The sequence below is a fragment of the Procambarus clarkii genome, chromosome 24 (assembly GCF_040958095.1).
Source record: "Procambarus clarkii isolate CNS0578487 chromosome 24, FALCON_Pclarkii_2.0, whole genome shotgun sequence".
NCBI lineage: Eukaryota > Metazoa > Arthropoda > Malacostraca > Decapoda > Cambaridae > Procambarus > Procambarus clarkii.
In genome coordinates this window covers 20,593,305-20,608,823 of record NC_091173.1, presented here as the reverse complement: position 1 = coordinate 20,608,823, position 15,519 = coordinate 20,593,305, and the positions used below count along the sequence as shown (strand labels likewise).

The 15,519-nt window shown below is 39.9% G+C and overlaps 1 protein-coding gene across 1 annotated transcript; it reads left to right on the top strand.

Moving 5' to 3' along the window:
- Positions 1–568: 568 nt before the first annotated feature.
- LOC138349694 (uncharacterized) lies at positions 569–14,810 on the top strand. Its single transcript, XM_069330707.1, has 10 exons — positions 569–967; positions 1,093–1,216; positions 2,537–2,649; positions 3,853–3,979; positions 5,281–5,434; positions 6,827–6,914; positions 9,251–9,384; positions 10,060–10,132; positions 10,770–10,933; positions 12,723–14,810. Exons 1-10 carry the CDS (start codon positions 652–654, stop codon positions 12,930–12,932), a joined length of 1,503 nt encoding a protein of 500 aa, XP_069186808.1. The 5' UTR covers positions 569–651; the 3' UTR covers positions 12,933–14,810.
- Positions 14,811–15,519: the final 709 nt, after the last annotated feature.

The window sequence follows — 15,519 nt, the reverse complement described above, 5'->3', positions numbered from 1 at the left end:
TGTTCTACTCACTGGTCAGTCTGCCTGAAGGTTGGTGGAGGTGTGTACTGATCCTGCAGTAGTGACAGGTTTATTTCTCTTGTTAGACTGTTTCAGTCTGCAGCGTTTATGTCGTTGTTCTGTAGTAGTGGAAGAATTTGATGGCGAGTGGAAGCAGTCGAGAATACAGCTTTCTCTTGTGTAGACAATGGTTAGCTTTCCTCAGACCCAGTTACATCTATGTACACATATCATACATATAATACTAATAATCATAATTTTTCTTTGCACAATGAAGTCACATTAATGTAATGGATCAATGAGAAAATTAGTAGGAGCCATGAAGAGGATTCGAAGGGAGTGCATGGGGGAGTGTGGGGGGAGGGGAAAGGGGACAGCTCTTAACCCCCCCTCCCCCCGATTGGATTTCAGTTTTATGCCTCATGAATCCTAGAGGGTTCAGTAGAATCCCAGGTGGCATTGCTTTTGACCTTGTCGTGACATGGTGGTCTAGGGGGCGCTGGCTTGGATTCGAACGAAGCGAGCGGGTTCGAATGCTACTCTTGGCTCCTACTGATTTTCACAATAATTTGAATTCTAAAAGTGTGCACGAAAAGAACGGCAATACTCAATGTTTTGTTTTAGTAACATCTGTGTCTTCACTAGCTGGCTATGTGTGTCCCTCCCTCCCTCGCCCTCCTTCCCTACTCGCCCTCCTTCCTCAAACCCTGCCCTCCCGCCATCCTTCCTCGCCCGCCATCCTTCCTGCCCGCCATCCCTCTTCGCCCGCCATCCCCCAAATCTAGCCCTCCCTCCCTCCGTCCCTCCCTCCCTGGTGGGCCGTCATGTGATGGATGGGTGTGCCAGCAGGGACCGGGGCCGCCGCCGCCGCCGCCAGGGATCGGGATGGCGACAGCAGTGTGTTACATCCTGGGAGTGTTTGGGGTCGTGCCCGTCGTCTCCCTGCCCGGCGCCATTGCTTACTGTGGTGAGTCTTACGCCCTTCCTACTACACATACTCACTCTCCCACCCCACCCCCCTCCTTCATATGATATTACATGCATATATAAATAAACAAACGCAAATTGTTGATTTATATTTTGATTTTACAGGTTGGTTTGGGTTCGTAGTGTTCGGGGTGCTGGTGCTGGTGCAGGTGTACACGGCCGTGCTGCTGGGGAAGTGTTGGCTCTTCCTGGAGATGTTCTGGCCCAGGGAGGCCATCTTACAACGCCGGTACGCTTACTCTCCCATGCTATGTTGTACTATTGTATCCACAACCCCTCTATCTAATGTATGTATGTGTTTAAGATTCTGGTTTAGTATCTGTATAGTTATCTAATTAATGATGATGGTAATTTAATATTTTTACGTAGTTTTCTCATTCTATGTCTTCCACAAATGCGTTTTCAAGGCTAAACTATAGTGTTAATAATTTGTTTTTGTATTTTGGCCGAGTGCATTATGGTGCAGTCACATGTGGTGGATGTCTTTGGTCAGGGCTGGTGCCGGTGGGGCTCTGTGCCTGCTTCTTCACACTCGGGCTCTTCTCTCTTGTATATGTACTTGAACATTATATTGTAGAATGTCCCATATTGACAGACTTTCTCTCTCCTGGGCTGAGGTATGCTGAACTCTTATATATTTCAAGTTGGGAAAATGTGGCTGAGCTGTTCTGTGACCGTTGTGGTTGGCCCAGCTATGGTTCCCAGTCCTTCGTGCTTGACACCGCTCCTGTGCCAGGTAAGTCCACTACGGGCTCACCATAGCCCGTGCTGCTTGGAACTTGTTCCGAGTTGCTGAATCTATAACAACTTGCCCTCTACCCAGGTGAGTGGCCTTGCGGAAGCCAACACAGCCCCGAGTTCTTCACGTAGTCCAGTGTCGAGAGTGACGGTAGTTCTACCTTACCTTGAGGTGATTTCGTTGACCAGGCCTCCTGGTTGCTGGACTGGTCAACCAGGCTGTTGGACGCGGCTGCTCGCAGCCTGACGTATGAGTCACAGCCTGGTTGATCAGGTATCCTTTGGAGATGTTTGTCAAGTTCTCTCTTGAACACTGTGAGGGGTCGGCCAGTTATGCCATTTATCTCTGACCTGACTAAGCCCCCTTTATTTTAAATGGTTCCTTGACAGGTTTCCATGTGTTTGGGGTTGTGTTGAAGTCTCCTCAAGCGAGATGTAGTGGGGGAGGAAGCTCTGAAACCACTCAGGGGAACACTCCACAAGTAGTGTAGTCTAATGAAAAGTTATTTTCTACTGACCGTCCCTTTTCCGATGCTGAAACTGTGATCTGGGTTTGCTCAGGCTCGAGAAAGGAGATTTGTTATATATACCGGTGCGATAAAGTTTGTTAATATACCAATAACTAAATTGTATTTTCAATGGCTACAAGTTATTGTAATTTGTCAACAACTTTAGCTACCCCCACCACTGCCAACTTCCTCAATTGCTTGTATTATTTTTAAGTTTTATTTAACAGCAAATATAGGAATTGAGGGGCTAACGGAATAGTATATCTTTAAATATTATTATAGTGTGAGGTATCTCCCATCAGGTACCCATACCCGGCCTTGGCTGAGAAAGCTGGCGGCACCACACTGAGGAGAGTCGTCTCCGTCATGCAAGATGTTGCAATTTTTGGTGCAGCGGTTCCGTTCATGCTCCTTGGTGAGTGACTTGGGTCTTACTTCTACTTACTTACTTAAATAAGACTTCCAGCGTCTTATTTTTAACAGGCCTACTATTTATGCGCTGTCTCAATACTTTTTGGGCAGACCAAATTATACTTAAAGGTGACTAGTGTTTAGGACAATAATGCCATCAGTGGTAATGTTTTTTCATTTTTCGGAAATAGCGAATGACGTGGTGCTTTGTGTTCTCTGAAATCTACAAATGTACAGTGATTTTGTTTTATGTTATATTAGGTTAAATGTAGGTTTAAAGAGGTACTGGGAGTCATATACTCTGCAGTGGTCTCGTTAGTTTAAGATTTTGTAGAGTGCATTGGATCATCTTTGGTAAGGCCTATATATCTTAAGCGTGTGAACTCGATGTTTTATCCTGATTAAACAGTGAAGGAGCGCTGACCAGACCCACAGGCGCTGTCTTCTAGCTGAGAGGCAGCACGGGTGGCAGTCAGTAATTATTAATACTTTAAAGTACTTTGTATAATTGTAGTTAATAATGGTGGCCCAGGGTTAAGGTGCACAGCGAGGAGTACCCGGGTCGAGGGTTCGAATCCCCACATTGCTCCAGTTTATTGTTTCATTGATATATCATGTTAGTGGGATTTCCCTGTGTATGTGAATAATAATAATACAGTAATTATTAATAATAATTAGTTTGTTTAAACCCATGTAAAGAGTAAGTTGCATTATTTTCAGTCATGGTATATTATTTTCGATATGTTTTACAAAGCCACTAACCCCACACACAGATTGTGGATGACATTTGACAGATGAGAGAGTACAGATATACTTGTAGCTAAGAGTATCCGTAGATGCTCTACTGTTAACACACAAAAATCATAAATTAATTGTTGACCAGACCACACACTAGAAGGTGAAGGGACGATACACAATCGACTTGAGAATGGTCCAGGACGGACCAAAACGTCGTCGTTCCTTCACCTTCTAGTGTGTGGTCTGGTCAACATACTTTAGTCACAATTGTGACTCAACGCCTGCACATTAATTAATTGCTCTAAATTTTCACCTTTTAATTATTATTGTAATTCAATTGTAGATCTGATGGCAAGCACTGTTTGGCGAGTCAGTGGTGTTGACTTATAATAATGCTAGGCTTAGAGACTGGTTTGTGGGGGCTACATGTGGAGATGAATTGTAACACTGTGTTTACCTTTACACACAGCCTCCGACACCCTGCAGGAGCTGGTGGAGAGGCTGTCTGGAGTGGACTTCTCCTTCTGCTACTGGCTGCTCATCACCACCCTCGTCCTCACCCCGCTCCTCTGGCTTGGCACGCCCAAAGATTTAGGGCAAGTGATATCCACGGATGTTGTGCGCGAGGCTTTTTTCCGCCATATTAATTTCACAGGACGTGTCTTACTGTTCCGGGGAGGGGGAGGGGGGGCAGTTTTCTTTACTGCTGGTATATAGTGTGTTTTAAATATGTAGTAGGTTTGAGAGTGCTCTCTCTCTCTCCTGGAGGGTGTTCCAATCACTTACACCCACCCTCCACACACACACACACACACACACACACATACACACACACACACACACACACACACACACACACCACACACACACCACACACACACACACACACACACACACACACACACACCACACACCACACCACACACACACACACACACACACCACACACACACACACACACACACACACACACACACACACACACCACACACACACCACACACACACACACCCACACACACCACCACACACACACACACCACACACACACCACACACACACCACACACACACCACACACACACCACACACACACACACACACACACACACACACCACACACACACACACACCACACACACACCACACACCACACACACACACACACACCACACACACACACACACACACACACACACACACACACACACACACACACACACACACACACACACACCCACACACCCACACCCACAAACCTACCTACCTCTGGACTTCGATATGCAAGGGAGTTGTGATCCTAGAAAGCTTAAAATTAACCTCATTTGTGTGAACCCCCCACACTTCGACTCCATGTTTGGTGTCGTTGTTTCCAACCTCATATTAAGACTGAACTCGGCCTCCTTGGGCTAAGCTCTACACACCAACCGGTTATCTATATCTGATACAGCCTTATTGCCATACTCCCAGAAGGCCCTCTCGGGGAATGGCCCACAAAAGACGACTTTCCATGAGGTTAGCGTTTAAAACGAGCCACACGGAGGGGCAGGTGATGTAGTAGGAGGTTAAAATAAGTGTTCCAAGATCACCTTACCAAAACGATGACTCGGGTGCCTCCTGCAGCTACAACTGGCCCTTGTTCACCAGTGCACAACACTGGAGAACACTTCACTGTACACTCACGCTCTTCAATTTGCATATCTCAAAACTCGTCCAAATGGGAAAGTTACAGTCAACTACAGTACTGATGTACTGTGCGAGATTTTTGCTAACATAATACTTTGCAAGTTGTAATAAGTTGAAAGTCATTACTGTAATTTGTTGCAAACACACACACACACTTTCATTGTTTAGGTAATGTAATCGTTTTTTTAACAATTGTTTTGTGATTTTCAACAGTGTGGTGACATGGATCGGAGCAGGCTGCATGGTGATCGTCAGCGTCTTGACTCTCGCTGGTTTAGTTCTCAATGCTCCTCAACAGTTTGATCCACCTCCTACAGTTCCATCTTTTGCTACTGTTGCGTATTGCTTCGGGGCCGTGGCCTTTCAGGTTGGTGAGGACTAAAGTTTGTGGCTATACACAGTTTCGGCGTCAGTTATAAGGGGCTTACAAGTGTTATAATGAGGTTATGCAGCTGTGTAGTATTGAAACAATTGAGAAAAACACACAATATTGGTCATTAGCGAGAGATTTTTGAAGAAAATGTGGTTGCAAGGCCACATTTGTGGTTATAAGCCTAACGTGTATGAATACACAGTCTTCCTGTCCCCTGACACAATGAATTATGAAATATATTAGCTTGAGGTTAGGGAAGGGAAATGTTTTATTTTAAAGCTCATTAACTAGTAGTAGTAGTAGCCCGTGTTGCTTGGAATAATAAGTTCCAAGTAGCACGGGCTATGGTGAGCCCGTTGTGGACTTACCTGGCACAGGAGCGGGGCTGGAACTGAATAGCGGGTCCTTACTGAAGCCAGTCCAAGTTTAAGTATAACCCCCCAAACACTCGCTCGGGTGAAGGGCACAGTAGTTCAACACTGTACGCCCCAACTTCAGATACACACACAAAATCACACTAACGTGATATTCGTCAATGAGAAAGTCCACTCGGGGTGTGAAGCAACTCAAGGAATTAGATGAAAGGTTGTATGATATTTCCCGGGTCAACGCTGGTACAGTGGAGGTGTATGCGGCTGGCACCGCCTTGGTCTTGGCGTAGCCTCGCAGCCCCAGTGGAGTTTCTCATTGATTTACATAAAGTTCGTGTGATTTTCTGTGTGTAGATGATAATAATAATAATAATGGGGTTCTTGGATATTTGGAGTCATGTACATAATAGTATTCAGTACTTGGTACTGTTATACGACACTGCTGACATAGTTGCATCATATATTGTATTTAATCTTTCAATGCTATGCTTCTCACTAGTACTAAACGTACATCTTAATGACTTTTTGAATATTCAGTATTTCGAGGCAGCCGTCCTATGGGTCGTGTCCCCCATAACCTGATGCTTTTGTATACCTGTGGTACAGTACAGTACATATACTGAGAAAGGCGTTTTGGTTCAAGTTATTCATTGTATGAAACTTCATATCATTATTACCCCATGCAATTTTCAATCACAGTATGTGTAACTCCGTGATCATGGCTCTCACACACACTGCACGAATGCCCTCTTGACTGCTGCTATTATTAATTATTAATATTTATTATTACTATTTATTACTAATCATTATTGGTTATTACCAATCTTTTACCAAATTATTACCAATCTCAATCAATTACTGAATATGGTTCGGTGCTGAAACCTAATTGCTATTTATTAAGTGCAATTTTCGAACCCTTTATAACACATTTATACATTATTTAAAATGTTCTTATTTATACTCTATGCCACATTTTAATTTACATTTTCAAATATCCATTTTTGCCCCGTTACAGTTTGACATCCACCCAATGATCTTGACGGTACAGATGGACATGCAACACAAGGACAGGCTTCCACTTGCTCTCATCATTGCCTTCATTAGTAAGTTGCAAATAATATATTGTGTGTATAGTTTTGATCGACTTGAGACTGGTCGAGGACGGACCGAAACATCGTCGTCCCTTCACTTTCTAGTGTGGTTTGGTCAACAAATGTATATAGTTTTATTTCAGTTACGTGTGTCCACATTACATTGAGTATTTATCGCTTGAATTTACCTAAAGGGCACCCTCTCTCCAGTGGGCTCAATGGAGACAGGAAGCCGGTGACTTGCCAAAAGTTCCCTCCCACTTCCCTCTCCTTTATGCTAGTTCATCTTTATACAAAGTGTCTGGTAACACAAGATGTGTGTGTGGGGGGCTCGACTTGCATGATACAACTCAAGAAACATTGTCATATTGACTCCCCTCTTGATATAAACAGATGAGCATTTATTCTATTTGTAGATTTGTTGATTTCTATGTTTAAATCTTGAGAATGGCGGTGCTCGACATGTATCGATACCTTTGTCAAATGTTCTCCAATATTGTTGGTATAGTCTTGGCACTTGTATAGGATGGAAGTTCTTATAATATATGTTGATGGTAGCTGTACTCTTGTGTACAGCACCGTTTTTTTTTAATCTTATTCATATACTGTTTATCTTAAAAATCAAGAGAACAATCGTAGCTTCGTAGAAACGGGAAATTTCTGTAATGGAAGAGAATAAATTGACTGGCTGCGGGTAGTTAGTGGGAGAGGGGGGGCAGGCGGCCCCCCTCCCTCCCAACTCTCCCTTCCCCCTAACTCTCCCTTCCCCCTAACTCTCCCTTCCCCCTAACTCTCCCTTCCCCCTAACTCTCCCTTCCCCCTAACTCTCCCTTCCCCCTAACTCTCCATGCATGCTTTGCTGGAAACGCGCCTCTCCCTCCCTGGCGTGTGTGACTCGACAGGGAGGTGAGAGGTCCTTGGGAACCCCCACGGCCACCCAGAGAGATGTGGCAGCATCCTCAAGGGGCGCGCCTTAGTTAATTGTTCAGTTGCTCACACTTAGTGCAAGGCTTGGTGGGAAGACACACTTCCTGGAAAACCTGGCTGGTTGTTAAACGATTTGGCGGGTCGTATTTCGGGGAAAATTTGGATTAAGGGCCTGCCCGAAACACTAAGTGATGGCTTTACGAGAATATACTGTGTGTGTATATTACATATGTACATATGCAAACATATGCATATATAGTATATATATATGCAAACACACTTGAATGGTCCCCTAGCGCATATGCAACTGAAAACTCCACACCCCAGAAGTGACTCGGTGGCTATCACCGCCTTTTGAATGGTCACTGATGGTAGAGTGGTTTAAGGCACTGTGTACACCAGTGGCAATGTGCTCCTGGCGGTCCGGGTTCGAGTCATTTCTGTGTGTGTGTATATATAATAACGCATTTTATTTTTAATGAGTATTATTTGTATTTAGTCTGATCAGTGTATTTTGTTATTTAACTGGGCAGTTAACCAATTTCAATTGTGCACCCCTAAGTTGGTAGCACATTATGTACTTATAGTAACAGGTTAATTGCCCATTATGCTCTCGTCACATTGTAAACCTCCGTATTAACTATTACGTTAATTATCAGCCTTGTCACTTAAGTAATTTAATTCAGACTTGCAAGTATCCCTCTATGTTCACCAGGTAATTAATTGATTAACTTTACCGCTGGCAATGTACACCCACTTCCGGCTCGGCTGTGTTAATCAGTCGATTAACAAAAAATAATAACATTGATTTAATTCGTGTTAATTAAAATTTCCAAGTGCAACAGTGTATCTCTTTCAAGAATACAGAAAATATATATTGTTTACATGTGCCTGTATCAGGATGTGTAAACACTGTACCGTATAGGAGGCACTTGTATTATACACAGAAATGTACGCAAGGAATATTACAAGTACTTTAGTTACTGGTTTTGTTTTAAAGCAGCTTCGTGCAATGTGAAATTATCCTGTCATTACTGATCGTAAGTATATGTAGTAGTGGCCAAAGGACAAGCGTATCAGAAATTACTTGTAAATTCTAACAAATATTATATTGGGGTGAATTGCATTTGTTTTCCCTTGTGGTAAAGAAATCTGTCATCTTATGAAACAAATAAGTGTGTCAGATGAAAAATGTTAACTTTATAGCATAAGAGGCGAATTTTAAATGTTTGTTATGTTCAAGTAAGGGAAAAAATTATAATATTTTTGGGCAATATTTGCAACATGGCTTATCAAAAATGGTGATTTGAGAGAGATACAATTTATTAATAAAGTGGATAATGATGGAATAAAATACGAATGTTTCCTTGTGTTTACATGATACTGTAGTACAATACATACACTAATATATTTTGTTACAGTTGGAGTCTGTCTCTTCGGTGGGATCTCTCTTGTAGCCTTCTTCTTCTTCGGCTCCTCGGTCAAGACCAACATCTTGAATAACCTCTCCCCCGGTGTTCTCCTCTACATCAACATGGTGATCGTCTCCGTGCAGGTGAGACGAGAGAGGTAACGCGGAGAGGCAAGAGCACAGTAAACATGAGGACACAAGTGTGTGTGGTCAGTGTGTGGAAAGCTGCCAGCCAGTAGTGGGGAGGGAATTATCCTCACTACTAATCGTTAGTGGAACTGCCATCATTCACGGCTCGCTACATATTTAACTCTTTTTGCAGCTTGAACTATTAGCTTAAATATAGTAATAAATATTCCTTGATATCTTGCAGAAGACAATTATAATCCTTAGCATCTTGGGAGCAATGCACATAATATTTTAGAAGCCGGGTTTCCAATCTGTTGTCTGGGGATAAATTTTTCATAGGCCATCAAATATCAATCTCATTAAAATTTGAAATAAATACTGTACCGTACTTTAATAAATTGTCAAGTGAAATGGCTCTAGGTTGAGATATTGTCCAGTGACCCCAAAAGTTTAAAAATCGCCGGTTTAGGGCGATTCTCTCAGATGACTAAATAATTACACAGACTACCGTTTCTTAATATTCTAATGATCTGATAATTTTGAAAAGCCCATGCAAGGGTATTGTATTTTTTTTTTTTTTTACATATGTGTTCTATACAGTTTGAAACTTATATTTTATATTGAAGTTTCTAAGTACTTGTGTTTCAAATAATTCCTGGTCAAATTAATGAAAAACAAATGTGTTTTCAGATACTCATGTGTCTTGTACTTGGCATCAATACACTTTTCCAAGACCTGGAGAATTCTCTTCGTATTCCCGATGGTGTGTATAATGAATTTTCTTGGGGACAAGCAGTGTGTGTGTGTGTGTGTGTGTGTGTGTGTGTGTGTGTGTGTGTGTGTGTGTGTGTGTGTGTGTGTGTGTGTACTCGCCTATTTATGCCTGCAGGATCGAACATTAACTCTTGGATCCCGCCTTTCTAGCCACTGGTTGTTTACAGCAATGACTCCTGTCCTATTTCCTTATCATATCTAGTTTTCAAATTATGAATAGAGTTTGCTTCCACAACCTGCTCCTTAAGTTCATTCCATTTTTCCACTACTCTCACGCTAAAAGAAAACTTCCTAACATCTTTGTGACTCATCTGAGGTTTCCACCTTTCACTAATGCCCCCTTGTTCTGTTGGTATTAAGTGTTAATTAAGTGTGTGTGTGTGTTTAGTTTTCTCGTTTGGTATAAAGATTTACCCCATTAACCTATGAATAATTTAACCAAATTATTTAAAGTTATGCCCAAAATGATTTGTGTATCAGTGGGTATATTTAGTGTGCAAGCTCTGTACCTACAAATAAACCACTAATATGTATAGTTTGTGAATAAAAATTGTATTATTGAAAGTTAGAATGTCTTTTATTCGGTTATAATTGTGCTGTTTACTAATGCAATGAAAATATTTCAGAGTTTGGTTGGCGGCGCATTTGTCTTCGAACGACAGTGATGCTCCTGGTCCTTTTCCTGTGTGAATCTGTTCCACATTTTGGGGTTGCCATTGAACTGGTTGGTGGACTGCTGGTCACTCCATTTATATTCTTCTTTCCCGCAACATTCCACATTATTATTAAGGTAAGAGTGACTTTTTAATAATAACAGTACTGTGATAAACTTGTTTTTTTGCCTTTGTTGTATACTAAATATAAGTTTTGGCGTATTATTGAAATTGAACTGTTGATGGATCGATACAAGTCCCCCTTAGGGGTTTGATGTATTGCTGTGATACAGAAGTTGTTGTATGAGTATTGGAGAGAGAAGTGTGTGAACTTAATACATGGAAAAGATGAATCGAATATTGCACACCAAAACGTTAAATGGATACACTGTGTAGGAGAGTTGAACGTTTTGTTGATATGTGTAACTATAGCTAAATTAAAGATAGTTGGGAAAATGAAGTAGTGATGGTATGATAAGTTTAAATACCTGTGATTGGTAAATTGGGAATTTGTGTATTTAAAGTTAACTTGCATGATAATGTTATGGAAAGCTCAGTAGTATTCAGTTGTGCTTGCGGGGGATGAGCTCTGCTCATTCGGCCCGCCTCTCAACTCTTACGGTCGTGCATATCCTTGTTGAATGTCTCGACTTCCAGGATGAGTGTGTGTCTTGCTTTCCGACCGTCCCTCACAGTCACTTGTCCCTCGATAGAATTCTTGGTGAATCAGATTCTTTTGATATCGTTTGCCTTATGCGTTTCTGTTCTTGTATTGGCATCCTCGGTGATATTTAACACCCTCTGATTATTCTGCACATTTAATGGTGCTACATAACCTTCCTGGTTTGGTGCCTTCTTTTAATAATTACTTACTTAACCAAACCCTTGGAATAATCAAGTATACCTTTGATTTTAAGGAAAAGAATGTAGTGATTCAATATAAATCTCTGGTGTTCCCCCTTTTGGATTTCTGTATCAAAGCATGGAGACCTCGTCTTCAGAAGGATAGCTGCTCTGGAGAAAGTGCAACACTAGGCAGCAAAAATTTTGCCAGAGCTAAGTCAACTCTTGTATCGGGAACGGTTGAGGGTCACCGGGTTAACAACACTGCACACCAGACATGACAGGGCAGATCTCATTGAAAATTTTAAAATGCTTAACAATTTTGGAGGATGTTGATCTGGACAATTTCTTCAATAGGTCAGATGTAATACAAACAAGGAGAAACAGTTTCAAGCTCAACAAGCCACAATGTAGGACTGACAACAGGAGATATTTTTTCACCCACAGGGTTAAAAACCTATGGAATCGCCTACCCGCCGAAGCCGTAAATGCCAAAACTGTTAAATTTTAAAATCTAACTAGAAAAGGTAAAGGCGAAAGGAGGGGACCTTCGACAAGCCTCAGGCTTACTGTCCTCATCGAAGCCACTAGTGTTAGTAGACCTCAGGTAAATTAGGTATATTTCTGGAGTGACCAAGCTATTGAAAGTCATTCATTTACAAAACAAATCTGCCATTTAAAAAAAATGCAAACAAGGAGATATGCACCAGTCTGTTGGTTGTTAATTTAAAATGATACAAATTCTTGAAATTTGCGTAGGGTAAGGTTGCTTGTATCATGATAGCTGCCATTTTTATGGGGACCTATAGCACCTATTATAAATCAATTTATCTAATCTCGCATGTTTGATGTTTACCAAGGTAATAATTTTTCAACACATACGTTGGTGCAAATTAGTTTTTTATAACCTGATTAGTATGACTTAGAAATCCCATAAGTTTCTAATATAAAACCTGTTTTAATGCCTGAGAATGGTTAAATGTTGGAACACTTGTCACCCCCATCATTATCCTTCCCTTAACCAGATGATTTAATATATATTTTTGTTTCTGTTTTCCTAATTATTTTCTCCATTCTCTTCAGAAAAAAGCAACTGGCCAACTGGATGTGAAGGATATTGTTTTAGCAGCGAATATAATGTTTTTGGGAGTCGTGGGATGCATTGCTGCAACTACCGATAGCTTTATCAATGTAGCTATATTAAAAGACTTTGCTCCACCGTGTTACATTAACATAACAGCAGCATCAACTTTAACAGAGGGATCAGGATTACCTGGTCCTAAGGTTCCATAATCATGTATGTGATATATTTTTGATGTACTGTACAGTTATGACTGCTTGGTAGTGCCAACAGTGTGGCTATATTCTAATATCTTTATAAGATATTACATAAACTAATGTCTTTACAAGATCAGATACTCTAATTAGCAATACACTATTTTTTTAAATTTAAGGAATTTTGATAAAAACCTTATCTTGTATATCAGGAAACTCTTAATAATAAGATTGTTTATAAATAAGTTGTACTATATTTTTAATTGCAAAATTTTTTATTTGAAATATTTTTTGTAATTGCATGATATTCGAGCAAGATGGTGCTTCCGTGCATAGAAAAAATCCAGCTTAGTTATGGATAAAATAAAAAATACATTAATTCATTTTCAAGGATAACAATATGTTAAAAGTATGCAATCTCTTAATTTGAAACCAAGCAGTCATTAAAAACACCTTCAAGATCAGCTCTCTCAGGGCAGTGATTAGATAAACTTTTCATTAAAGCCGGTCAATTAGAGGTCAGTATTCATACCGATTGTTAAAAAATGTATCGTTTGATATATTAAATAGCTACTTGTAAAACCTTTATTTTCATTTTTTTTGTATGTGAAACCATGTTGACAGAAATACTTGTACTGTGTTGATTTTACTCATAATTTAACAAAAATTTAAGTATAAAATAAAAATGGAAATACGTTCAAAAGCTGTACAGTGCACACACACAACTTTGTAATTTACAGAGTAAACTTTATTAATATGAACAAACGTTTCATAAATTACTAAAAAAAAAAATTATTACAAAATATTGTGGCAGAGTAATTTATTATTATTGCAGTGGTAAGTTAAATATATTTAAAAGGATAATGTGTTGTTTAACTTTACAAGTTACTTGTATGACACCTTTGTTAATGTAAGAAAAGTCATTTTGACAATTATATAATTGAAAATTAAGTTTCCCATTTCACTTAAAAAAAATAAAGCATAAGCATCAAAATCATATTCTCCAGATGCAGGCAGTCAAACTCACTGATTAATGTAATTGGGTAGCGCACAGTTTGCTGCTGATGCTTCTAAATTTCATAAAATTAACCAGAAGTATTTCATGGGTACTTGATGTGGTGAAACGGGACTCAAGTGAAGCCATCAGGCAGGTGTTGGTGGCTTCTGCTCCCATCTCCAGCCTTCTGCAACAGTACAAGAGTTAAATATGCCAACATGGCTTTACTTCCCGTGTTCACTGTTCATGGAAACCATTAAATTCCATTGTTCCTTTATCTGGTTGATGAGCCTACCCAACTGCACTGTACCACTTTCAGTTGTGCACCTTTTAGGGGAATGTCTGTTTTCAGGATGATCATTAATTTCATTTTCCTAATAACACCTTGGGGTCACTTGTCCCCTCAATAGAATCCTTGGTAAATCAAATACCTTATATGTTGCTTGCCTTATGTTCCTTTCTTCTTGAATTAGCATCCTGAGTGATATTTAGCACCTTTTGAATATCTTGATAGTGCTATATAGTCTTCCTGACTTGACACCTTCCTTTGATAATTAATTAATCAGATGTACAACTGTTCTGGCATAAGACAAATTGGTGAAGAAAAATGTAAAAGATCTTTTCTTATTTTATTTAAGCAAAAATTGTGTTTAGGGGTGGGGGGGGGGAGCAGTTTAAAATTTAAAAAAATTTCCAAGTTGATTAATTGAACAAATTTATATATTGTAAGTTAATGATACTAAATGATTAATATTTTGTCTAATAAATTTTAACACTGCCAAAGAAATCTTTTCAAAATGTTTAATATGAAAACACTTTAAACTGCAAATTCTAGAGAATAGAGTTGAATTAACCAATATAAATTTGTCTTAAAATACATAATAAAGATAATTTTGCATTGAGGATGTTTGTGTTAAAGAACCTTTTCTACTTCAAGTGGGGTTCCAGTAATATCCATTGCCCAAGACTCGCTTGCATCACCAAAATCCTGTAAATCGACAAGATGCTATTGGGCTATGGCACTTTGCATACCTAGATCCATAAGTGATCTGAACTGAACTTTGAAAGAGATCACAAGACATTTTTCAACTTGCATGAATGGGGGTTTCAGTCGACTATTTAGCAACACTATCGCCCAAGACATCACCTTTGCAGTCCAACAAACACCAGCCTGTAAAAGTGCATGCATTTCTCATGCTATTTGGAGGACTTTTCTTTTTTTTGTTTAAGGCTAAATAAAAAAAAATCTTTGAGATAAAAGTAAACAAATATATTCAACTCTACTACAATAATGCAAGTGATTTTATCACAATCTATTTAAACATACCTAGCCTAAATAGTCTAATAAAAGATTAAATCTTGTAGACATTCTCTAAAAATGATTCAAAGTCTGGCAGTACTGTACATGTGCATCCTGTAATGCAGTTACATGCCATTCCATTCACCTGATCCTGGATTTATAAAGCAGTTACGCAAGCACTTACGAACCTGTACACCTTTCCTCAATCTTTGACGGCTTTGATTACATTTATTAAACAGTTTACAAGCATGAAAACTTCCAAGTTTAATAAATGTAACCAAAGTCGTCAAAGATTGAGGAAAGGTGTA

Bases quoted from the DNA above. Each gene is read 5' to 3' on its own strand.
- LOC138349694 (XM_069330707.1), top strand. From the start codon at position 652: ATGTGTGTCCCTCCCTCCCTCGCCCTCCTTCCCTACTCGCCCTCCTTC. The intron at 9,385-10,059 runs GTGAGACGAGAG...ATGTGTTTTCAG, and splicing joins TGGTGATCGTCTCCGTGCAG to ATACTCATGTGTCTTGTACT. The intron at 10,133-10,769 runs GTGTGTATAATG...AAAATATTTCAG, and splicing joins TTCTCTTCGTATTCCCGATG to AGTTTGGTTGGCGGCGCATT.